Source organism: Lolium perenne, chromosome 6, assembly GCF_019359855.2.
Source record: "Lolium perenne isolate Kyuss_39 chromosome 6, Kyuss_2.0, whole genome shotgun sequence".
In the NCBI taxonomy this organism is placed as follows: Eukaryota; Viridiplantae; Streptophyta; class Magnoliopsida; order Poales; family Poaceae; genus Lolium; species Lolium perenne.
In genome coordinates this window covers 272172629-272193999 of record NC_067249.2, presented here as the reverse complement: position 1 = coordinate 272193999, position 21371 = coordinate 272172629, and the positions used below count along the sequence as shown (strand labels likewise).

The following is a 21371-nucleotide window of genomic DNA, read 5'->3' as shown; positions in this document are numbered from 1 at the left end:
GTGTGGCCGCTACATCCCACCCCAATGACCTGGAAGTGTTGGATTTTTTAAAGTTCAAAGAAACTAATAAAAGACAATCAACTCTAACCTTCTCAATCATTTATTAATTCAATATTTTAGTATCAGCCAATACGGTGATGGCCCAAACATGCCATCCACCTCCAAAGGAAGAAATAATTTAAGCGTCGAAATGAAAGATTCTAGTAAGGATAGGCAAAAAGGATTATAATAAGGATAGGCTTTTCTGCCTGGAGCTCACGATAGATTTTCAATTATGTTGGTGTTCTTATTTTGAGGGTGAAAAGGTGCTTATATATTACATTCATTCAGAGTATTACAATCAATTACAAATCTTTGATCGCACGCTTCTCGGCACTCTACCTAGTCATGATCCAGACAAACCTGGATATCTCGCCAAGGCGGACAACTCACGGGGTACAGACTATTGCAGCCCTCTACCTACTTTCACAAAGCTACCGCAAACAAAATCCCTACACCTGAGTCTAGGTAATAATGATGCATGAGGCAGAGAGGTTACACAATTTCGAATTGATCGCCTTAATTACTGTCTGGCTGTCAGACTCTGTCACAATGCTCCTACATCCAAAGTTTACCCTAAGACGCACGCCATGTAGTACCTCAACTTCAGTTTCTTCAGCGTTGGTTCAACCTCTCATCGGATAGGCTGCAGAGAAATGACACTTCTCAGGTAATCCCAGCCGACCACTCCATCGCTAGCAACCCCAGATTCATCAACGGAAAAGGCATCGGTGTTGACCTTCATAAAACCTTCAGGAAGTGCATTCTAAGGTAGGAAGATTTGAGTCTTCGATGTTTTGGTCAACCCATTTATTTTACCTGCAAGCTTTCATGTTTTGATCACTATATAAAATTGGTGTGACTGAATGAAAAATAGCACACATAAGGAGACATTGCTATTCAAGGGGGCGACTATTGCATTGATATTCAGTTATAGTGATGCTTTTTTTGCGGTGTGTCTCACCGGTATGATATATCTAGGAAAAATTGTAAAACCCTCGAAGCAATCCTTAAGAGATATTAAATTATGGGATCCGTCGGGTAGCCTCTCGAATGATGCCACCAACGCTGCATGACCAAGACTCGTGTGAGGAAGTATCAAACCCATCCGTGATGCAAATTAGTTCAAGATGTTGTCATGGAAGCTAAGTTTTATGTTAGCTAGTACTGATGAAAAGAGATTTCTTACTGCTACATGTGCTTGCTTATTTACTACAAACTATTTTCTAGAAGCCAATAACCCAGGTGTTGCAGTGTTTTCACCGGCACAATAAGGCTGCTAGATCGATAACTCGGCCCCTGTATTTAAATGACTGAAAAAATCAAAATTTCTGAGCAGAGCTTATTGTAAGTAAGAGCAAGACAAAAATGATCCTGTCTAAATGATGCAAATATTCCTTAACATGCCTTCTTTAGGGAACATAACATAACAATCCAACAATGATAGCAGACATTCATGATTCCGCTAGAATCAAATAGACATTCAAGAATTCCAAGTCATTTTAACCCTTTATCTCGAAAGAGGGGCTTGTGGTAAGGAAGAGTGGGAGAATTGTGCTATGCTGGCTAAATTCATATGCACCTATAAGAATTAGTCTATCGGATAATAAACTTGTTTCTTCCATAGCTCATATATAATTCCGCAACACTATCTAGCTAGTGCATTCATGTATCAATCTAAAAGACCAAGATATCTTGAAGTTGTAGTTTATGTACAGAAATGGCTACTTATTCAGTTAGGGAGCAATTTTCGAAAACTGTGGATGCAAACATCAGTAGCATATATGTGCCCAATAAAGCATATTTAAGTGACCATGTTCTAAGAGCTAAGACTCTTGAGAATTAAATCCGTTAGTTTCTAAGCGCTTATAGAGGGTTGTATGTAAGGCCTAAGACTCTTGAATTTATGAATGAAATGAAATCATATTGTGAAAGTTTTTGAATGAAATAGAATATATGTAACCTGGTACCTGGACACCAATGTAGACCATAAATACAATCTATTTTCTTAATCTAAAATTATTAACAACATTTTCATATAAAATGATAGAAAAATGCTTTAATTATAAAAGTTGTATTAAGAGGTATTGACAGAGCGGTGCAATCAATTCTGACGACACTATATAAAAAATATAAATATATTTCTATATGTGAAATTGAATCACAAAAGCCATAAATAGGCATTGAACAATGACATTATTGGCAACACCTTAAAATTCTCACAGATATGTCTCGGATATCCCAAGTATCAACTACAGTATCTAGACTGTACATAGCACCATGTTACATTTAAAAAAGATCACCACTCTGACTTAATTATGATCATATACCAGTTTGAAAACCTCCAGCATTTGCAGCCAATGGAGGAGCTACATAACATACTTTCACCATCATTGCCACACGTAATGACTGAGAATTGATTTCTCAGACATAATAGTAATGTCCGAATGAGCCTTGCAGAAAACAATCAACCATCCTAAATCTTCTAGTAGTCAAAGTAATGTCCGAAGCCCATTGACCTGCCATGTGGGTTTTACCACAAGTTAGATGTACGTTCTAGCCATCAGATGGCGCGTTCACATTACTGATTACATATAGTACGAAATTCTCTAAACAGGCCTGCACAATATTTTTCAGTCTGGATGCTATAGCTTTGTGCCTGCTTAGCAGATAATATTTTACCTGATCTCAGTAGTTCATTCAGTCTAGTGCATGGCATGCCAACTAATCTGATTGAATACCCACTATCATCTCCTCGATCTTTCTAAGAGGGACATAAATGGCACTCGAACCTGCATGATCTGTGGAAACACAACAAAGATCAAACCCCTCGGAGTATGGATGCGAACTCAACATCACAGAAAAACAAAGCACTAAGAAAACAGGATAGATTTGTAAGTATGTCTATTGTCTTTGGCATCAGAAACTAAACTTGATCTAAACTTGGTAATGAGCTAGGAAATATGCCCACTTGTCTGAAAACCTTCAGAAAACTACAAAATCTGAGGCCGAAGAATATTATTCATGAGGAGATAACTAAAACAAAGAATCAATATTCACATAGATAAATAACACAAAAGAGATCCTCTTGTATGAATTATTGTAATGGTGAGGGCAAAGCAAAGTAGCTCCAACCAAATACTTTGTAATTTAATATTGTCATTCAAAATGTCAGAGTGGTTTTTGAAAATTATCATCTATTCAGAGAGAGCTGACGGAAATCTAATGGAGACATTTAGAAACTATATTCTGATACTCTTTGCACTGAATAATTTTAATTTTATTAGATGTCCCTGGATGTGGTAATGTCTGAATTTGGAATTCATTTCTGCGAACAGTTTGTATAACCAATGTGGCAGTGTGGCACCGCTATGCATGTAAATTGAATTGTCAAACTTGCTCCATCATGTCTGCATGTTCAATCCCCGTAAGCTATAAGCAATATAGTGCATGATGAAATTATTCGTACCTCTGAATTCATCATAGTAATGAGCTTCGTGCACATAACCTGTATGCCCTGCGCAGAGTGCTTTGTACACCACCCATCATCTCACTCCACAACTTTGAGGCTCTGCAAGCATGCTAATTGAATGCCACGGCTTCTTTTCTGGTGAAACGAAGGTAGGAACCTGAATCACCGCATAAGAAAAAATCAGTAAAATCGAAAATAGCAGCAATAAATTGTAGGAAGAAAAAAAAAAGAAGAAGGGGATTACCTTATGCAATCCACGAACTGAACTGCCAGATGGGAGATGCAATGTACAGAGCAGAAACGATCGGGAGCTGCAAGGCAGAACCGACCAGAGGACAAAATAAAGCCTGCTGCCCCCGTCTTCTATCCGCCGGAGCAGGACGCTGCTCGACCTCACCGGCGGGCGCAGACCAGCGTGTCCAAGGAGTCCTGGAGCGCGAGCGCAGGCAGTACGGGCGACCGAGTGGCCGGTGGGGGCCGCTCCGACGCTGGAAATCCCCGCTTGGCCATATCAGCGTGCCGGTGCGCCGCCGGCAGGCCTAGCTGCCGGCGCCGCGCTCCCAGATCCGAAGCAGGCGGCGACACTGCTGGCTTTGGCACCCAACGTCCAGTAGAGGGACTGCAACGCGGAGGAACGATAGAGCACTTCGGCGTGGCGGCGATGTACGGATGAGGAGCGGCCCCGGGCCACGGCCGCTGGTCCCTCCGACAATCAACCACCGCTGAGAGAGAGGCGGCCACATGGAAGCTCGACAGGGGAGATCAGGGCGAGGAACAGGCCGGGGCATGGTGGCTCAGGCAGGGAGAAGCGGTCGAGGTGGGAGAGAAAAGACCATATGGAGGAGGTCGGGCAGAGGAGGCGGTGGAGATAATTCGGGTCCATGGATGAATTGATTTTTTCTTGAGAGAGGAGAAATTGAGTTGGGGAAAGAAGAGGCCGACAGAACGTGCAAATTCTGAAACTTCTAGCGCACGATGTCCCCACCACCGCTCAAGCCATGTCTCAGCTATGTTCACGCCAGGAGACACCACCAAGACAGCCCACCATGAAGGAACCTAGACCAAAAACATACGAAACTCTGCACGTGTCAGTAGCAAATAAATCTGAAGTTGCCCACAAAAAACTACACATCCCCTGAACTGCGCACACGGAAGCACCAGAGTGAAAAGAACAACACGTGTTACAACCTTGTTAATTCTCAATCCTCTTCAAAATTCTTACAAAAAAGAAGTTTGTTCCCGTTTAGTATAGTAGTTATTTGTGGGCACCCATGGCCCGTGTAGGGTTGTCCTCTTCCGGGGCACGCCTGCTAGTTCGGGTTGTAGACGGGGTAAGTGATGCTGCCCAGGTTCAGCTCCTGCCCCACATCGTCGTCCAGCCGCGACGCCGTGCAGAGACGAGCACGCGTCTCCGCTTCGGCGTCATGGCTGATGAAGGCTGGATAGGCGAACGCCACGACGAGGAGGGCAGTGAGGAGGAGGAGCACACCGGCCGGCCGGTTCCCGTACATTGTGCTATGTGTGCATATATGCTGGTCAATCTCCATCTGGGCAATACTTGGTGCTCGGCGCGTGCTTTATATGCTGAAGGCAAAATCGTGCCGTGTCCACAGAGTTTGATCCGATCGAGAACCGGCCCTAGATTTGCTGTCTAAGGTAAAGTTTGGATGGAGACATGGAGTAGTGCGCATACATTTGAGGCCAATAGCCAACCATAATCCATGCACTTCACGTACTCACCTTGGGACTGGGAGCCCCAATTAAAATGTTCTATTTGAGCAGCTCGCGTGAAGTTTCAACCAAACTCTAGCTAGCGAAACGAGGTCTTTCGTGAAGCAGTTTTTTTTTTTGACAAAGGGAATATATTAATATCAAAAGATACCAAATACACCCGGCCTCTGCAACAACGCCCCACTCTAGTGGCAGTACGGATGCACACAGCCAAAAAAGAGTAAAGAAAACTAAGAAATAATAGTCCCGCTATAACATTCCAGACCTAGCAACAGCAATACAACCACCACCGTGATAACACCTGAAATACAGACTCTCCAAAAGCGACACCTCCAAGAAGGGAACACTGCACCAGCGCCGTCATCGCCCGACCAAAGGTCTTAGGTTTTCACCCTGAAGATAGTCACCACTCTCAAAACAATACCTCCAACAAGGTCATTGCCAGGCACAACCAGTTAAGGCCAGACCTTCGGTTTTCACCTGAAAGGTAAGACTCTGAACTTCACCTGTGCTGCTGCCCCCACTTGCATACCACTGATGCGGAGCCCGGAACGCCAAGCAAGTCCCTCAGCATCACGGAGTCTCGAACCTCCTTTAGCCAGTCCACCAATCCGGCCTTCATGATATTCCTTCTTCTGACTTCACCATGGATGACGTGGGCATTACCCTTCGGGTAACTGACATTGCCCTATCCTGTGCGGCACAACTGGAGGCCCATGAAGATACCCGATGGAAGGCGGGCCACTAGGACGATGCTGGAGAAGATTCCTTGAAGAACAAGACAAAGAGGAGCCGAACAAGGAAAGTTTAGAGCTAGGTCTTTTGTAAACCTAGTCGCACCCGGACAGACCTCTTGAGACCTGGCCTCCTATATAAAGGCCAGGAGAGGGGCTGCCGAGGCACGATCAATCTTAGCAACTTTAGCCACCATAAGTCTAGAGCTAGGTCGCCGTAGCACTTAGCCTCTCGACGAGATCACAGCCGAAACCTTCGGCACCCCATTGTAACCCGATATTTTCATAATCAAGATCAGACAGGCAGAACGTAAGAGTTTTACCTCATCGAGGGCCCCGAACCTGGGTAAATCGCTCTCCCCGCTTGTCTGTTAACCGATGTCTCGTGTCAGCCTATAGGATTCCATCAACCCTAAGCCCCAATCGGAGGGCATTGCCGAGGAGTACCCTCGACAATTGGCGCCGTCTGTGGGAAGCCTGTCGGCACAAGGCAGGTCATCGGCAGTACCAGTCATGTCTGCGGCGTTCGTGCTCGAGTCGCCAACGCCGTCAGATCCGAAAGATTCAGTTCGCTGCGGGTCCTTCGAGTTCGTACCGCACACCGAGGCGTCGCATCTTATCTCTGCAGAATCACGCGGCAACATGGATACTACTTTCGGTGGTGTTCACTTCATCATCGATTCCAGAGGGTTTCTTCGCCTCCCTAGTTCAAACGCATCAAGCCCAAGGACTTCGGTTCCAGAAGATCTCACGCCGGCGACGACCTCGGCAATCCTATCCAGGAGTGCGGGAGAGGGCAGCCGAGGCAGCTTCGGCGCCATAAAGGAGCAAAGGAAAAGACGAAGGGACTCACGTCGTGAAGAAGAAGAGCAAATCGCGACTCGCCTCCGACAATACGAACGAGGATGCCACAGCATGCAATCGAACAAGAATCGCCTTCGCACACCTTACCTATCGGCCACGGAGCAACTTGAAGCACCGTGTTATCTGCACTCTTATATCGATCCAAAGGATGGCCATGAAAAATCCAGTCATTTGCTCAGGAATTGTCGGCAGTTCCTCGAAATTCAGCAGTTCTGCGACGACCTTAGGGCTAAAGCCACGGCAAGAGTTCATACGATGGAAAGAAGGGCAGGACCCTACAGTTATCCGCCAGAACCATACATACCGGAGCCATACATACCAGCAGGAGGAGACGAGTACGTACCAACCGAAGTGTTCCCAGAATCTCGCGGACAGGTCAACATGATCCATAAAACCAGCTTTTCAAAGAGAGAGGTCAAGAAGTTCTCACGAGAAGTAAAGTACACGGAAGTTGCCATGGTCGACACACCCGAGTTCATCGACTGGTCAGATCAAAGCATATCTTTCAGCAAGGCAGATCACCCGAAGGCCATTCCAAGGCCTGGTCATGCAGCCCTAGTCCTTGAGGCGCAGATCGGAGGATACAATATGAGCAAAGTATTCATGGATGGAGGAAGCGGCCTAAATCTGTTATTTGCCAGCACGATGAAAGCAATGGACCTAACAGTCGACATGCTAAGAGAGTCCGATACAGGATTCCATGGCATCATACCGACTCGACCCGCTTATTCCCTCGGCAAAATATCGTTGGACGTAGTTTTTGGCACGCCCAGCAACTTCAGGAAGGAGAAAGTCGAGTTTGAAGTAGTTGACTAGGAATCTCAGTACCATGCCATCCTCGGCAGACCTACGTTTGCCAAATTCATGGCAGTACCCCATTACGCGTACCTGAAACTGAAGATGCCAGGCAATAATGGGACAGCGATAACCATCCATGGAAGCTTCTCCCGTTCAGATAGCTGCGACAGGGATTTCCAAAAAATCGCTTCGAAATTCGGGGCTAGGGAAGAACTTAACGCAGTTGATGCCATCACAGACCACACGAAGCCACCAGCCGATAACCGAAACGTAAGATCCGATGAGTTTAACGTCGCGAAGGAAGCAAAGAAGCAGCAGGTGCACCCCTCTGACCCGAAGAAGACAGTCAATACCTCGGCAGACCTTACTGTCGCATAGGAAAGCGCGCTCATCGAGTTCCTCCGTGAGCGCTGGGAAATATTTGCATGGGAACCATCTAACATGCCAGGTATTCCCAGGGAACTCGCTGAGCACGCCCTCAATGTTGACCCAAAAGCCAAACCAGTACAATAGTCGATGCGCCAGTTTTCTGAGCCGAAGAGAAAAGCAATCGGCGAAGAGGTTAGTCGGCTCCGCAAGGCAGGATTCATTCGGGAGCTCAAGGAAGCCGAGTGGGTGGCCAATCCCGTCATGGTGCCAAAGAAAGACACAACCGCTCTTCGCATGTGTATCGACTACACGAGTCTTAACAAGCATTGTCCTAAGGATCACTTCCCACTGCCTCGTATCGATCAGATAGTCGACTCCACAGCAGGATGTGATCGTCTCTCTTTTCTCGATGCATATTCCGGGTACAACCAGATCAAGCTCAAGAAGGAAGACCAAGAGTTAACCGCGTTCATCACCCCGCACTGCGTTTTTTGTTACAACGTCATGACTTTCGGGTTGAAAAATGCAGGGGCAACCTATCAGCGGTGCATGCAAGCCTGTCTTGGAGAACAGATTGGAAGGAATATCGAAGTTTACATTGATGATATCGTGGTAAAGACGAAGCACGCCGCCACTCTCATCGACGACTTGCGGGAAACCTTTGACAACCTCGACAAGTATAAAATCAAGCTGAACCCGAAGAAATGTTTCTTCGGGGTGCCAGGAGGGTAAGTACTCGGGTACTTCATCTCACCCAGAGGAATAGAGGCCAATCCCTTGAAGATCAAAGCCATTCTCGACATGGATCCACCAAAGAATTTGCACCAAGTGCGGCAATTGGCAGACGGGTGGCAGCACTCAGCAGATTCATTGCCAAGCTAGGAGAGAAAGCTTTGCCCTTCTACAGCCTGATGAAGAAGTCAGAAAAATTCGAGTGGACAAATGAGACGCAAGAGTCTTTTGATAATCTGAAGAAGATCTTATCGATATCTCCAGTACTTGTAACCCCACGCGAAAAGGAAACACTGCTCATGTACATAGCAGCAACGGTGCAAGTCTTCAGCAGCGTCCTGGTTGTCGAGCGAGAAGAAGCAGGGAGAGTTCACGGCGTGCAAAGACCCGTTTACTACCTCAGTGAAGTGCTCACGCCATCGAAACAGAGATACCCTCATCACCAGAAGTTGGCATATGCAGTATGGAGAACAGCTCGTAAGCTACGCCATTATTTCACGGAGCACCCGATCATTGTCGTAAGCGAGGCACCGTTGAAGAATATACTCACTAACCCAGAAGCCACGGGTCGAGTGTCCCAATGGGCCATCGAGATAGCGCCACACGACATAACCTACGTCAACCGAACGGCGATCAAATCCCAAGTCCTCCCAGATTTTGTGGCAGACTGGATCCAGTCACAAACACCGGCAGCACCCGACATGTCTGGTTCATGGACAATGTACTTTGACGGGTCTAAGCGGAGTACAGGCGCAGGAGCAGGGGTGATACTGATATCGCCACAAGGAGACAAGATGAAGTACATCCTGCGTATGAATTTCCCCCTGCCGACAAATAATGAAGCGGAATACGAAGAGCTGTTGCACGGAATGAAGATGGCAAAGGCATGTGGAGCAACTCGCCTAGAAATTTATGGAGACTCGAACCTGGTGGTACAGCAGTCGATGAATTTATGCGACGCGGTCAGTGATAACATGATCGCCTACCGACAATTATACCAGAATATGGAAGCCAAGTTTGAAGGGTGCGAACTTAAGCATATCGGCAGAGCTAGCAACGAGGAAGCCGATGCTCTGGCGAACATTGGATCCATGTGCTCCCCCATTCCAGACGGAGTGTTTTACGAAGTTATTACTCAACGATCGATAAAGGAGAAAGCGTCGGCACCTCCGAAATCATCGGATGACGATTCAGAGGCAAGCCTGCAGCAAACTGCCGAAGAATCTCCACCTCGATCTGCAGAGCAGGTCCTCCTCCTTGAACCCCTGTGGACCAAACCATTTTTAGCGTACCTGATAGAGCAGCAGTTACCAGAGGATCCGGCGGAAGCAAGACAAATTGTGAGACGGTCAAAGGCCTTCACTGTGGTAAACGGAGAACTCTACAAGCGTAGTATTTCTGGCATCTTTCAAAGGTGTATTGCCATCGACGATGGAAAGGCACTGCTACGCGAGATACACGAAGGAACTTGCGGACACCACGCAGGTAGCAGGGCCCTTGTGGCAAAAGCCTTCAGAGCAGGATTTTACTGGCCAACGGCGGCATCGGATGCTTGAGATCTGGTTATGAAGTGCGACCCCTGTCAGCGTTTTGCACCAAAACCACACGCTCCCGCAACAGATCTGATGACGATACCTCTGGCATAGCCCTTCGCACAGTGGGGACTCGACCAAGTTGGACCACTGCCGAGATCGTCGCCTGGAGGTCACACATATTTACTAGTTGCAGTCGACAAGTTCACCAAATGGATCGAGGTTGTACCTGTTCGAAATCAGAAAGCCGAAACCGCCGTCCAGTTCTTCAGGGGAATAACTTGTCGATTTGGCATGCCTCACAGTATCGTCACAGACAATGGAACTAATTTCGACTCCAAAAAGTTTCGGAAGTTTTGCGATGACAGTGGCATTAAGCTAAAATTCGCATCGGTGGCACACCCCCAGACCAAGGGCCAGGTCGAAAGGATCAATGGTCTAATAGGAGACGGCCTCAAGAAACGCCTTACGGGTGCGGCCGGAGCCTGGGTCGAAGAATTACCATCTGCGCTTTGGAGTTTACGTACTACACCCAATAGGTCAACCCAGTACACCCCGTTCTTCTTGGTGCACGGAGCCGAAGCAGTTTTGCTAGCCGATGTTCGGTTCGAAGCCCCTCGGGTGACCGCGTACACGGAAGCTACTTCCAACATCGCGCTGCAGGATGCCGTGGACCTCCTTGACGAAGCTCGGGATATTGCCTTGGCAAGAACAACGGTGTATCAGCAGGCGTTAAGAAATTATCACAGTCGACGAATACGCAATCGAAGCTTCAATGAGATATGGTGCTGCGACTGAAGCAAGAGAGACCTTCGAAGCTCGAATCTCCATGGGAAGGGCCGTTCATCATCACTAAAGTGATACCAGGAGGAGCTTATCAGCTTAAGAATCCAACTTCAGGAAAAGACGTTGAAAATCCATGGAACGTTGCACATTTGCGACGGTTCTACGCATAGGATATAATTATCCCCCTCCTGTTATTCGGCAGCTCCTAAGCTTGTCTTATGTTATGAATAAAATTTTGATCAGGTTTTCTACCTTTATTGTTTCAGGCCTCATCATCCGAACAAATTGTTCGGGGCCCCCTGTCATTGGCTCTTACTCCCATCGGGAGCGCAGGCCAGAAACACGCTCGCACGGTGTCGTTAATTAAATACTCTCATCGGGAGCTAAGGTTAACGACACACAACAACCCATCCAAGCCTCGAGAAAATACGCGAGTGCTGCAGCTGATGGGAGTACTATCACAAACAAGGCTCAAACCGGTGCACCGCGTGACGAAGCCAAGCGCCTAAATCCCTCGATTATTCGACGGGTGTCGCTCTTACAGAACTTACGTATCGACTCCGCAATAAACTTGCACTTACAACGGAGTCGTCGGGTGTGCAGGCTGACTTGATCACTCGGCCGCCCCCGATAAAAAACTATCAATCGAATTAGCAAATTCACTAGAAGTACATACTGTGTAAAACACACATTAAATTTACATGAGATTATCCCTTGCAGGTACAAGGTCATTACATACATATGAACGCATAAATTTATGACAGGTTTCCCTGGTCCTCTCGGGCCTTCAGATCCCTCTCGATACCAGTTTCCATCCGTGAGATGATAGTATACGCATGATTTCTAGCAATATTGTAATACTGGTCTAAACTCCTTCTGGTGTTTGCTATGGCCTCCAAATCTAAGGTCGGATGACACGCTAACACCGAAGCAAAGGCAAGTTCAGCACCGGCCAGGAGCTCTTTTCGCACCAACAGTCGAATCCTTTCAGGGGTCTTGAATCGAGTAAACAGAGCAGATAAAGTTTCGGGTGCTTGGTCCAGAGGAAACAATGTTCTCCAGACCATCGAGAGATGAGCATGGAACTTGTCGAAGTAGTAGTGCACCTTCTCTGCTCGATGTTCAAACTTTGCCACGGCAACAGCCTTCGGTCGATGGGACCACAACTCATGCTTCGGGTGAGCGACATCGGTCATCGCTTCGATCTTTTCGTGGATCCTCTTGTTTTCCTCTGATTCGTCGGAAGCGACGACTGTCAAGAGGCAAAGGTCAGATAAAGGATATTCAAGCCTCGATAAAAATCGATGGATGGACAGGCACTTACAGCTCAAGCTTTCAGTAGCAACGCGGAGGCGATCGAGAGCGTGTTGTTCAATGGCAATCGCAATCTCGCTCTTTCTTTTCACCAACGCCGCCATCGCGTCATTGATCAACTTGATCCTAAAATGGAATAAGTTATGCCTGTCCAATTAGACAGCAGCTGCAGAGTTATCGAGCCTGGCCATTGCCTCGCTTAAAGTCAAGGGGGCCGAGGAGGCAGAGGTACCACCCAAGCGTCCTATGAGCCGATTTGCTGAGAAATAATGCAGCAAGGATCAGGGATTTACCGCTGCCTATTGCCGGAGATGAACTGTCCCGCATCATTCCCCAGATGGCAGGCTTCAGGCTCGCCGGCGCTCGTACGCTACTCCCGTCGGGAGGCTCCGCGCCGTCTTGCACACCCACGGCCCTACGCGCCGGCCTCCCTGGTCCACCAGCTCGAGCCCAGACCCTACGCGCCGGCCTCCTCCACCACTCCCACGCCGAGCCGCCGGCCGCTGCTTCATGCCCTGACAAGGCCGAGGGAGGTCTGTTTTTCTTTTCTCCTCTGCCGCTTTGGAGTTGCGACGAGAGGGGACGCCATGGGCCTTGATTATTCAGATCTGGATAAAAAGAGTGCAAAATATATTTCCTTACCACTCCACCTAGAATACTCTTCTTACTCGATGACATTCTAAAAGTGAAATCGTGCAGTATGCTGCAAAAAAAAAAGACAAGTAGCTGTCTACATGTGTACACACGCAGAAAAGTGCTGACAGGGCTAAAAAGGAAGCAGTCCAAATAACTATAGTGGCTACATGCAGTGTGAATGGAATCATGGACAAAAGAAAAGAAGTTGACTTTTCATGTACTAACCGGCACACCGAGTCCAATGGCCGATCTCAGAAATCTCACTCTGCAATTGAAACATGTAGGCTGTCAGGTCTCAGAAACAAGGCATCACCTCGCATTAAGACTTGGCGTGGGTTATGTACCTAATATGCTTACAGAAAACCACGGGTCTGCTTCTTTCAATTCTTTGGCTTGCTCGGTTAGCTCAGGGCTGCAAAAATATACATCTAGCTTTTCCAGTGAAGTGGGGAGGCCTTCCTTGGGTGGCAGGGATACGATTTTCTCACAACTGAGGATCCCTAGTCTCTTGAGAGAAGAAAGGCGACCTAATCCTTGAGGGAGGGACCGCAGATTATAGCAATCAATAAATTCCAGGTCCTCGAGTGAGGTGAGGAGCTGAAGCGCTTGCTCTTGCTCTTCCGTGAAGATTCTCATCCGCTGATCATGACTGGACCATAATGTCTGGAGAGTAGCGGCGAGGTGGCTGCAAATGGGAGCAGTAAGCACCGACGAGATGCTATCCACCCAAAGTTCTTCCAACTGGAATGAACCTGCACGCATTAATTTGCTCCTTGCAATCATTGAGAGCAGATCGCCTGCTATTGAGATGTCCGCTTCATCCGAATACATAGCATCTACGCCCAATTGTTTGAGGTTGACTGTCATGAGAGGATTGAACCCATCCGTCGTCAACTCTTCATAAGATATCAGACTTAGACTAGTGAGAGACGTGAGGTTTGAGAGCAGACCCATCGACCGCATGCTTGGCTCTTCGGAAATATCGAATTCCCTGAGCCAGGTAGGGAAAGGGTTCATGGCACGACCTCCTCCACCTACTTCTCCCATGGGCCACCCAGAGAACAACTTTCCACAACCGAATCCTTTAAATGATTGAAGCATCTTGAGGTCCCAGAGCCCTCCGTCCTCCACAGGCACAAGTGTCAGGTTTTCACACTTGGTGATACTAAGCTGGGAAAGACCTGGGAAACTCCTCAAAACTTGTGAAAACAATTCTCCAGTGATCTGTAACTTTTCTATGTGAAGATTCTGAACTGAACGGAGGACAACACTGCCATACAGCTCTGCGGAAAACACGTTGTCGCATCTCTTGAAGTGCATACTTCTCAAGGATTTTAGCTTTTGGAGATCTGACAATGTAATGTGTGATACATCACAAATTTTCATAAGCTCTACTTTATCCATAATGTGGAAAGCCAAAGGCCTAGTATACCCTTTAATGCTAACTTCCTTCCCATCGTATAACAGCTTTGACCCATTATTTTCCACGCAAACATATGTTAGCGTGGAAGTGTGGGGCATGAGTGGGAACAGAGACAACCTAGGGCAGTTCTTAATATCAAGTGTACACAGCTTTGTAAATATGTCAGAGCACTCCAAGAATGGAAACGAGCAGATAAAGGGACAATCATTAATTTTGATGCTTTCGAGCCTTGAAAACATGTGGCTACTAGGTCCGCCCACCCACTCCTCAAGTTCTGCCATATCCTCAAACACAATTTCCTTCAAATGGGTGAAGCTTCTTTCTGTAACACCACCAATACCAGGCCCGAACACACGCATCCCAACAATATTCCTGAAGGAGACTTTGCTGAGGTTTGATAGCTGCTCAAAAGATGGAAGGGTGCTCCACGATACACCCTCTAGATGGAGAGACTCTAACTTCTTTGTGCTAACATCGCCACACAACCAACTAGGACCAGCCGAACCACCAGGATTTATAATGCCAAGCACTCTAATATTATTTGGTGGATGAAGACCATCGAGAACATCATCATCTATAGTTGGGTGATCTTCACCCCAAACCAATCTTAACTCTTTCAGATTTCTTTTATTTTTCAATTTTGCATCACTAGCTTCTCCCTTGGACCTCACTGTTTCAAGATTACATATACTGAGTTCTCCTCCAAGGCCGCTCAGTTCCCCCAGCTCTTTCAACTCAAACCCATCATTCTCTTTCTTAACGCGGAACTCTTTAAGCTCCTCTAAATGCTTCATCTTTCCAACCCCAGGAATATTGGAATGGAGATTTTTGGAAGAATGAAAATGGCGTAAATACACAAGACGACTAAAGTCTTTAGGCAAATTTTTAATACCATGACAATTTATCAGGTCCAAGAATTTCAAGTGGTAAAGTCTACATAATGTGCTAGGTAAAGTAATCTCTAAGTCATAAGGTGAACTAATTTTAAGGTACTGGAGGTGGATAAGATTTGAGAAGTTCTTTGGTAAAGATTGTTGAGCTCTCATGGCTATAAATAGTACCCGGAGACCCTTTATATCTTTGAATGTATCTTTCAACATATTAGCTATTCTTACATCATGTAATCCAAAAATCATCAAACTCCGCAAATTTTCAATGTCTATCACGCTCCTCAATTTACCCATTTCTTCTACAAAACTTTCATCATATATATTTTCTATGGTGATTGACAAATGCCTAATAGATTTTGGGATATCATCGGCTCTAAAACTTAAATTACATATATTGAAACATTCTTGTGATGAAACATTTCGAGAAAGTTCATGAAATAGATCATGCATCACATAGTATTGACGAGAATTATCTCCACCCTTCATGAGAAAACCATTGCCCACAAGTTCCTCTAAGTAATTCTTAACGTTTTGGCTACTAGAGTCTACGATACCTAGTGTGATCCAAAAACAAGTAATTTCGAAGTTATCAAACTTATAATCTTCAGGGAAAAGGGAACAATATGAAAAACATTTTTTCAAATAAAAAGGAAGGTAGTCGTAGCTAATTTTCAGAGATGGCATAATATCGTCATCATTTTTTGTATCTTTCCACTCATTCTTTTCAAAAACTTCCATCCAATATTCCCGTGAAAGGTTTTTCCTTAGCAGCCGACCAACTGTATTGGCTGCTAGTGGTGAACCCTTTAGTTTCATAGCAATGTTTCTTGCAACATCAATTAAGTCATCATCATAGTTTGCAGGCAGTTTGCTACGATCAAATATACAAGCTTCAAAGAGTGCGAAGAAGTCATTAGGCTCCAAACCACACAGTTCTACTGGATCTGTTGTTTTCACCATCTCCACTATAGATGGAAACCGAGTTGTGACAAGAACTATGTTGCCCTTGGTTCCCCCCTTTGTGAATGGCGACAATAGATTTTTCCAATTAGCCTCACTATTGCAATTCCATATATCGTCCAGGACAATTAAAAACATTTTAGACTTCAATCTCTCTATGATAGATTTTTGAAGCTGGTCCAAACTGGCTGTTTCATTTGTACACTTGTGTTTTTCTTGTTCCAGTGCAGGTATATAGCTATGGATCTGCCTAGTGAGCTTATGCACATCAAAATCAGTTGAAACACAGATCCAAACCTTGACAGCGAAATATCCCTCTACTGTTTCATCATTATACAAGTGTTGGGTGAAAGTTGTTTTCCCCATACCCCCAGGGCCAACAATAGGCAGAACAGAGAGGGTTTCAGTTTGATATGTGACACCAGTGAGCATATTTACTGTTTTATCAAAGATGGCACTCCTCCCAAACAGTTTATCTTGTGATACTATTGAACCTGTTTGAGGCCTTTTTGTGGTGACAACTGTGCTAGTATTTGGGATTTTATTCAGCAAGTTAGAGACAGGATCACACAGGTTGTGTATGCCCTCTATCACTGACTTGATTTTGTTGGACATTACCACCCTATCAAATTTCAACTTTCCAACATGGCCACCACCATTACCACTATCAGACTGGGACACACAGTGTGGGTTACTGGTAACAACAGTATCAGCAACAGAGTCATCATCTTGCGTACGAGGACAAGAAAAGCATGGAAGCCAGTTACCGATGGAGTGGCGGGCAGCATGGCGGCCATGGAGAGCATGACCATAGAGGCCATCGCCCTGGTCTGTTGTGGCCTCCAGGGTTCCATCCAACTGGTCTTGGATCATGAAATAGTGGAGCTCGTCCAGAGCATCCTCAGCCTCATCAGCCTTCTTGCTCAGGTCCTCCAGCAAGCTCTGCAGGCCAGGGTTACTTATCACATCTCTGTCCTGGGCTGCGTGCAGCAACCCTTGCATGTACTTGAGCTTGGCTTTGATCTGCTCGGAGTTGAGGCCGAGCTCGGAGCTGGCCACGTACGCGGACACAAGGTCATCGGACAACTTACTCAGCACCTTGCCGACGAGCCAGCTCGCCGCACCGATGGCCGTCTCCATCCCCCTCCGGCGGTCGGGAAGGTCCCGGGCGCCGGGCAGTTGGGTTAGTTGATTTGTGTGGTGGGAGTTTTGTGGATTTACTGTCAAGCACAGCAAGAGGTAGGAAGGTAACGATATGTGCGTATTTCCGAAGAGGCCTTGATGGCTCCTTTTATAGCTCCATTCGAGGAGGCATTCTGTTTGCCCCCTGAAGCATTCATTGAACTTGCATCCCAAAGGGGCTGCTAGCACCATTATTGGCCCGCACTCACCACTTACGCTTTTTTCTTTGGAACATTCCATGTACTATTACATCTATCTATCTATTACTCAATTATTATTGTCCACCACAAAAGCAAAATACGGAGGTCTAAAATAGAGACACTACGTGAAGCCACATCACTTCAATTATTTTGACTAGTCAGCAACCCGCCCATCTGCGCGGGCTAGTTTGTATACGATAACAATACACATAACAATATGATTTTAATTTGGATGACTTCTTCATTACTATTTCTATTTTGGATTTCCATTGTAATTTTATGATTAATAAAGTGTAGTAAAACAAACAATTCACTTTTGCAACATTAATATGATGAATCTTTTCAAACTTATTAGATATATATGAGGAAAGAGGAAGTACACAAATTGTTTAAATAACAATGAGGTGAAAAGAATATGCATGATTGATTTGCAAAAATCTCATCACTTATGTATACATATATGTATGATTTAGCAGCTAGGATAACTTCAATTTTATGCCTCTTGACGCATGATGCATATTGTAAAGCATATAATATTTGCAAGAACTTTTTCATCATTTCACATATTTTCGGTGAGCTTTATCTATCAAATTTGTTTTAAATTTCGATTCCAATATTTATTAGTACTTAATAAAATATCTTATTATCATAAAATATTCCACTATTTGACCGCCATATTTTACTTCTAATTTTTTATGGATATATGTTCACACAAAGCTACATCCCGACTTGCACATAAGTATATTTGTATACATGAGATGGAACACTTCAATTAATAAGAAATCGGCTTTTTTACTGGCGGTACTCAATATTAAGTGGATTTGTACCTGATTAAATACATCCATGCACACAATTGTTGAGCTATATTTTAACCACTTTTTAGTCTAGAAACTAATAATAAGTTGCATGGAATTATTAGTCCTACTTCAATTAATGATCAAAGCATACTCACGTCCAGGCATGTATAAACATGCAATCTGCCATTTATGAATCGACTGACACCACTAATTTAACAAAACTCAGTCCATTCAATGGATTAAAGAAATAAAAGAAAGATATTGTCAAATTTCTGCCATGAGGAACTGATTCTCATCCTGTCCAAGCCATCTCTTCTTCGTTGGAAGCTGCATGTTGGGCATCTTTTGATCATTGAGCAATGCAAGTAAACAAAAACTGATGTTTCTTTGGTTAACACGACTAAATACGGAAGTTTTTGGAATGTGAACTACAAAAGCAATTTCAGTACATTGCTTCTTACATTTTCTGGGTTTCAATTCAACTGACTTCTTGCTGTTTCTCAAGCTTACACAGTAGCCCCCTTCAGGGACGGAGCCAGGAATGAAGTATGAGGGGGGTAATCTTAGTATGAGGGGGGCAGAACTAGCTAAAATCACACAAATAAGGAGCTGCCATGGCTTGTGTTCAAAGGAAAATCATGAGCATAGGGGCGCCCCTCGTCCCCCCTTGTCTCCGTCCCTGGCCCCCTTTATTCATGGAGATACATCTCTGTAATATAAATGGGCTGTGACTGTATGAACTACTAAAGCCATAGTGGGATCCAAACCTTGTGAACAGATATAAATTCAAACATTGACATGAAAATAGAACGCATGCGATTCCTATTACAGAAAAGGTGGCTCTAGACTCTAGAGCAAACTAAAATACACACCATCAGGCTAATTTATTTAAAGTTTGGCTGATAAGTTACTAAACAACTACTTGAGAGGAACAAATCACAAACTACATAAAACTGCAGAAAGGAAAAAAGCAAGCGACCATAGAATAGAGAGGCGCACCTTGCTCAAGCCGTACAGTGCAGGAACTATACATCTCCTTAAGCTGTCAAACCTCAATGCAACCTTACGCTTCTGTGTTTATGAGCCGCTGAGATAGCACGATATATCAGGAATCAGACAACAGAGCTGAAAAGAAATATTAGAAATAAATAATGTATAGTTTACTTTGCACCTGTGAGAAAGCAAAAGATCGATAGATTTCCTGCCACCACTATTCAGCTCCAGCCGCACCTAATGCTTTGTGCTATCAATCATCGTGAATCCCACATCTGTATCGAAGCCTGCTGGTGGCGCCACATCAACTGGCTATTCTTTTTTCGATAAAGGATCAACTGGCTATTCTGATAGCCTTAATACACTGCTCCTTGTAGGAAGTGGAGCCAGGAGACGTCCGTCGAGGCTATGCGCATCCTGGATCCATGCACGAATAGCAGCTTCTTCCACTAGTAGAAAAAGAGGCTTCCATCCGCCCCCATTAGTCTCCAAAATATAGGAACCGCGACTAAAGGGGTCTTTAGTCGCGGTTCGGGAGGCGAACCGCGACTAAAGACCTGGGCCCAGCGCGCTCGGTGGCCAGCTGGTGGACGGGAGGAGTTTTAGTCGCGGTTGGCCAAGGTTCTCAGGTCTGGCCCGAAGGCCTTTAGTCGCGGTTGGCCAGGCCAACCGGGACTAAAGGCCCATCCCTATAAAAGGCAGCTCAGCTCACTTCACTTAGCCATTTGGTGCCACTTCTCTTCACAATCTTCACAAGGGGTGGTGGGTTTGCTTTTGGTTCCTCTTATGCACACAAGGTGTTCGATGAAATGCCCGAGAGCATGAAACAAATATGATATGAAGTGTCCGAGCCACACTTGAGCTTTCTCATTTATTTTTCCTCCTCTCGATCGCGGTTAGCAACTTGAACCTTTCATGTGTCATTGATAAAATATGCATGTGTGTAATTCATTGCTTAATTTCTATTATTTCTAGCTAGTTAGTTTAACAAATGCATGATGGTTAATTATATACTTTATATAATAATAATGCAGATGAATCGACAATGGATGTATGGTAACCGACTCTCCGGCGAGTTCACTACGTGTTTGAAAGATTTCCTCGTAGTGGCTAATGCGAACAAGCATGGGGGTTTTGTTATCTGTCCATGTGTTGGCTGTAAGAATCAGAAGGGTTACTCTTCCTCAAGAGAAGTTCACCTGCACCTGCTTCGGCACGGTTTCATGCCAAGCTATAATTGTTGGACCAAGCATGGAGAAAGAGGGGTTATAATGGAAGAAGATGAAGAAGGGGATGATATCATCGATGACAACTATCCTTATCATTTCGGTGATACTTTCATGGAGGATGCTGAAGGTGGGGAAGGGGAAGGTGAAGGGGAAGGTGAAGAAGAGGCACGTGATGAGCCCGCTGATGATCTTGGTCGGACCATTGCTGATGCACGGAGAGGCTGCGAAACTGAAAAGGAGAGGAAGAATTTGGATCGCATGTTAGAGGATCACAAAAAGTCGCTTTACCCCGGATGCGATAATGGTCTGAAAAGCTGGGCTGCACACTGGATTTGCTGAAATGGAAGGCACAGGAAGGTCTATCTGACTCGGGATTTGAAAATTTGCTGAAAATGATGAAGAATATGTTTCCAAAGAATAACGAGTTGCCCGTCAGTACGTACGAAGCAAAGAAGGTTGTCTGCCCTCTAGGTTTAGAGGTTCTGAAGATACATGCATGCATTAACGACTGCATCCTCTACCGCGGTGTAACATCCCAAAAATTTCAAAACAAAGACAATGAATTTCCCTTTTTCCAAATTTTGGAACCAACAAAAACTTTTATTCAATTAAGTTGATGCATAGTGATCTTGCTTAACTCTTGTGCTATTGCCATGATTGCTTGTTTAATTAGTTTTTGAAATAATCTTA

The 21371-nt window shown here is 45.3% G+C and overlaps 1 protein-coding gene and 1 long non-coding RNA gene across 4 annotated transcripts; both read right to left on the bottom strand.

Annotated features, from left to right (window-relative positions):
• Positions 1-2164: 2164 nt before the first annotated feature.
• LOC127326811 (uncharacterized) lies at positions 2165-5660 on the bottom strand. The gene is made up of 4 exons (XR_007868125.2): positions 3756-5660; positions 3509-3668; positions 2722-2840; positions 2165-2558 (listed from the first exon to the last, which is right to left on the bottom strand). It is a non-coding gene; the product is annotated as an uncharacterized lncRNA (long non-coding RNA).
• A 6044-nt stretch (positions 5661-11704) lies between these two features.
• LOC127326809 (putative disease resistance protein RGA4) lies at positions 11705-17539 on the bottom strand. 3 transcript variants are annotated; one of them, XM_071821339.1, is made up of 5 exons: positions 13352-17539; positions 13233-13272; positions 12665-12979; positions 12382-12518; positions 11705-12309 (listed from the first exon to the last, which is right to left on the bottom strand). In XM_071821339.1, exons 1-2 carry the CDS (start codon positions 17418-17420, stop codon positions 13268-13270), a joined length of 4074 nt encoding a protein of 1357 aa, XP_071677440.1. In that variant the 5' UTR covers positions 17421-17539; the 3' UTR covers positions 11705-12309; positions 12382-12518; positions 12665-12979; positions 13233-13267. The 3 variants fall into 3 exon arrangements, with proteins under 3 accessions (XP_071677440.1, XP_051209562.1, XP_071677439.1); XM_051353602.2 differs by having other exon boundaries at positions 13233-17539; XM_071821338.1 differs by having other exon boundaries at positions 12382-12497; positions 13233-17539.
• Between the last annotated feature and the right edge of the window lie 3832 nt (positions 17540-21371).

Excerpts from the sequence above, each read along its gene's own strand:
- LOC127326809 (XM_051353602.2), bottom strand. The coding sequence starts at position 17,420 with ATGGAGACGGCCATCGGTGCGGCGAGCTGGCTCGTCGGCAAGGTGCTG.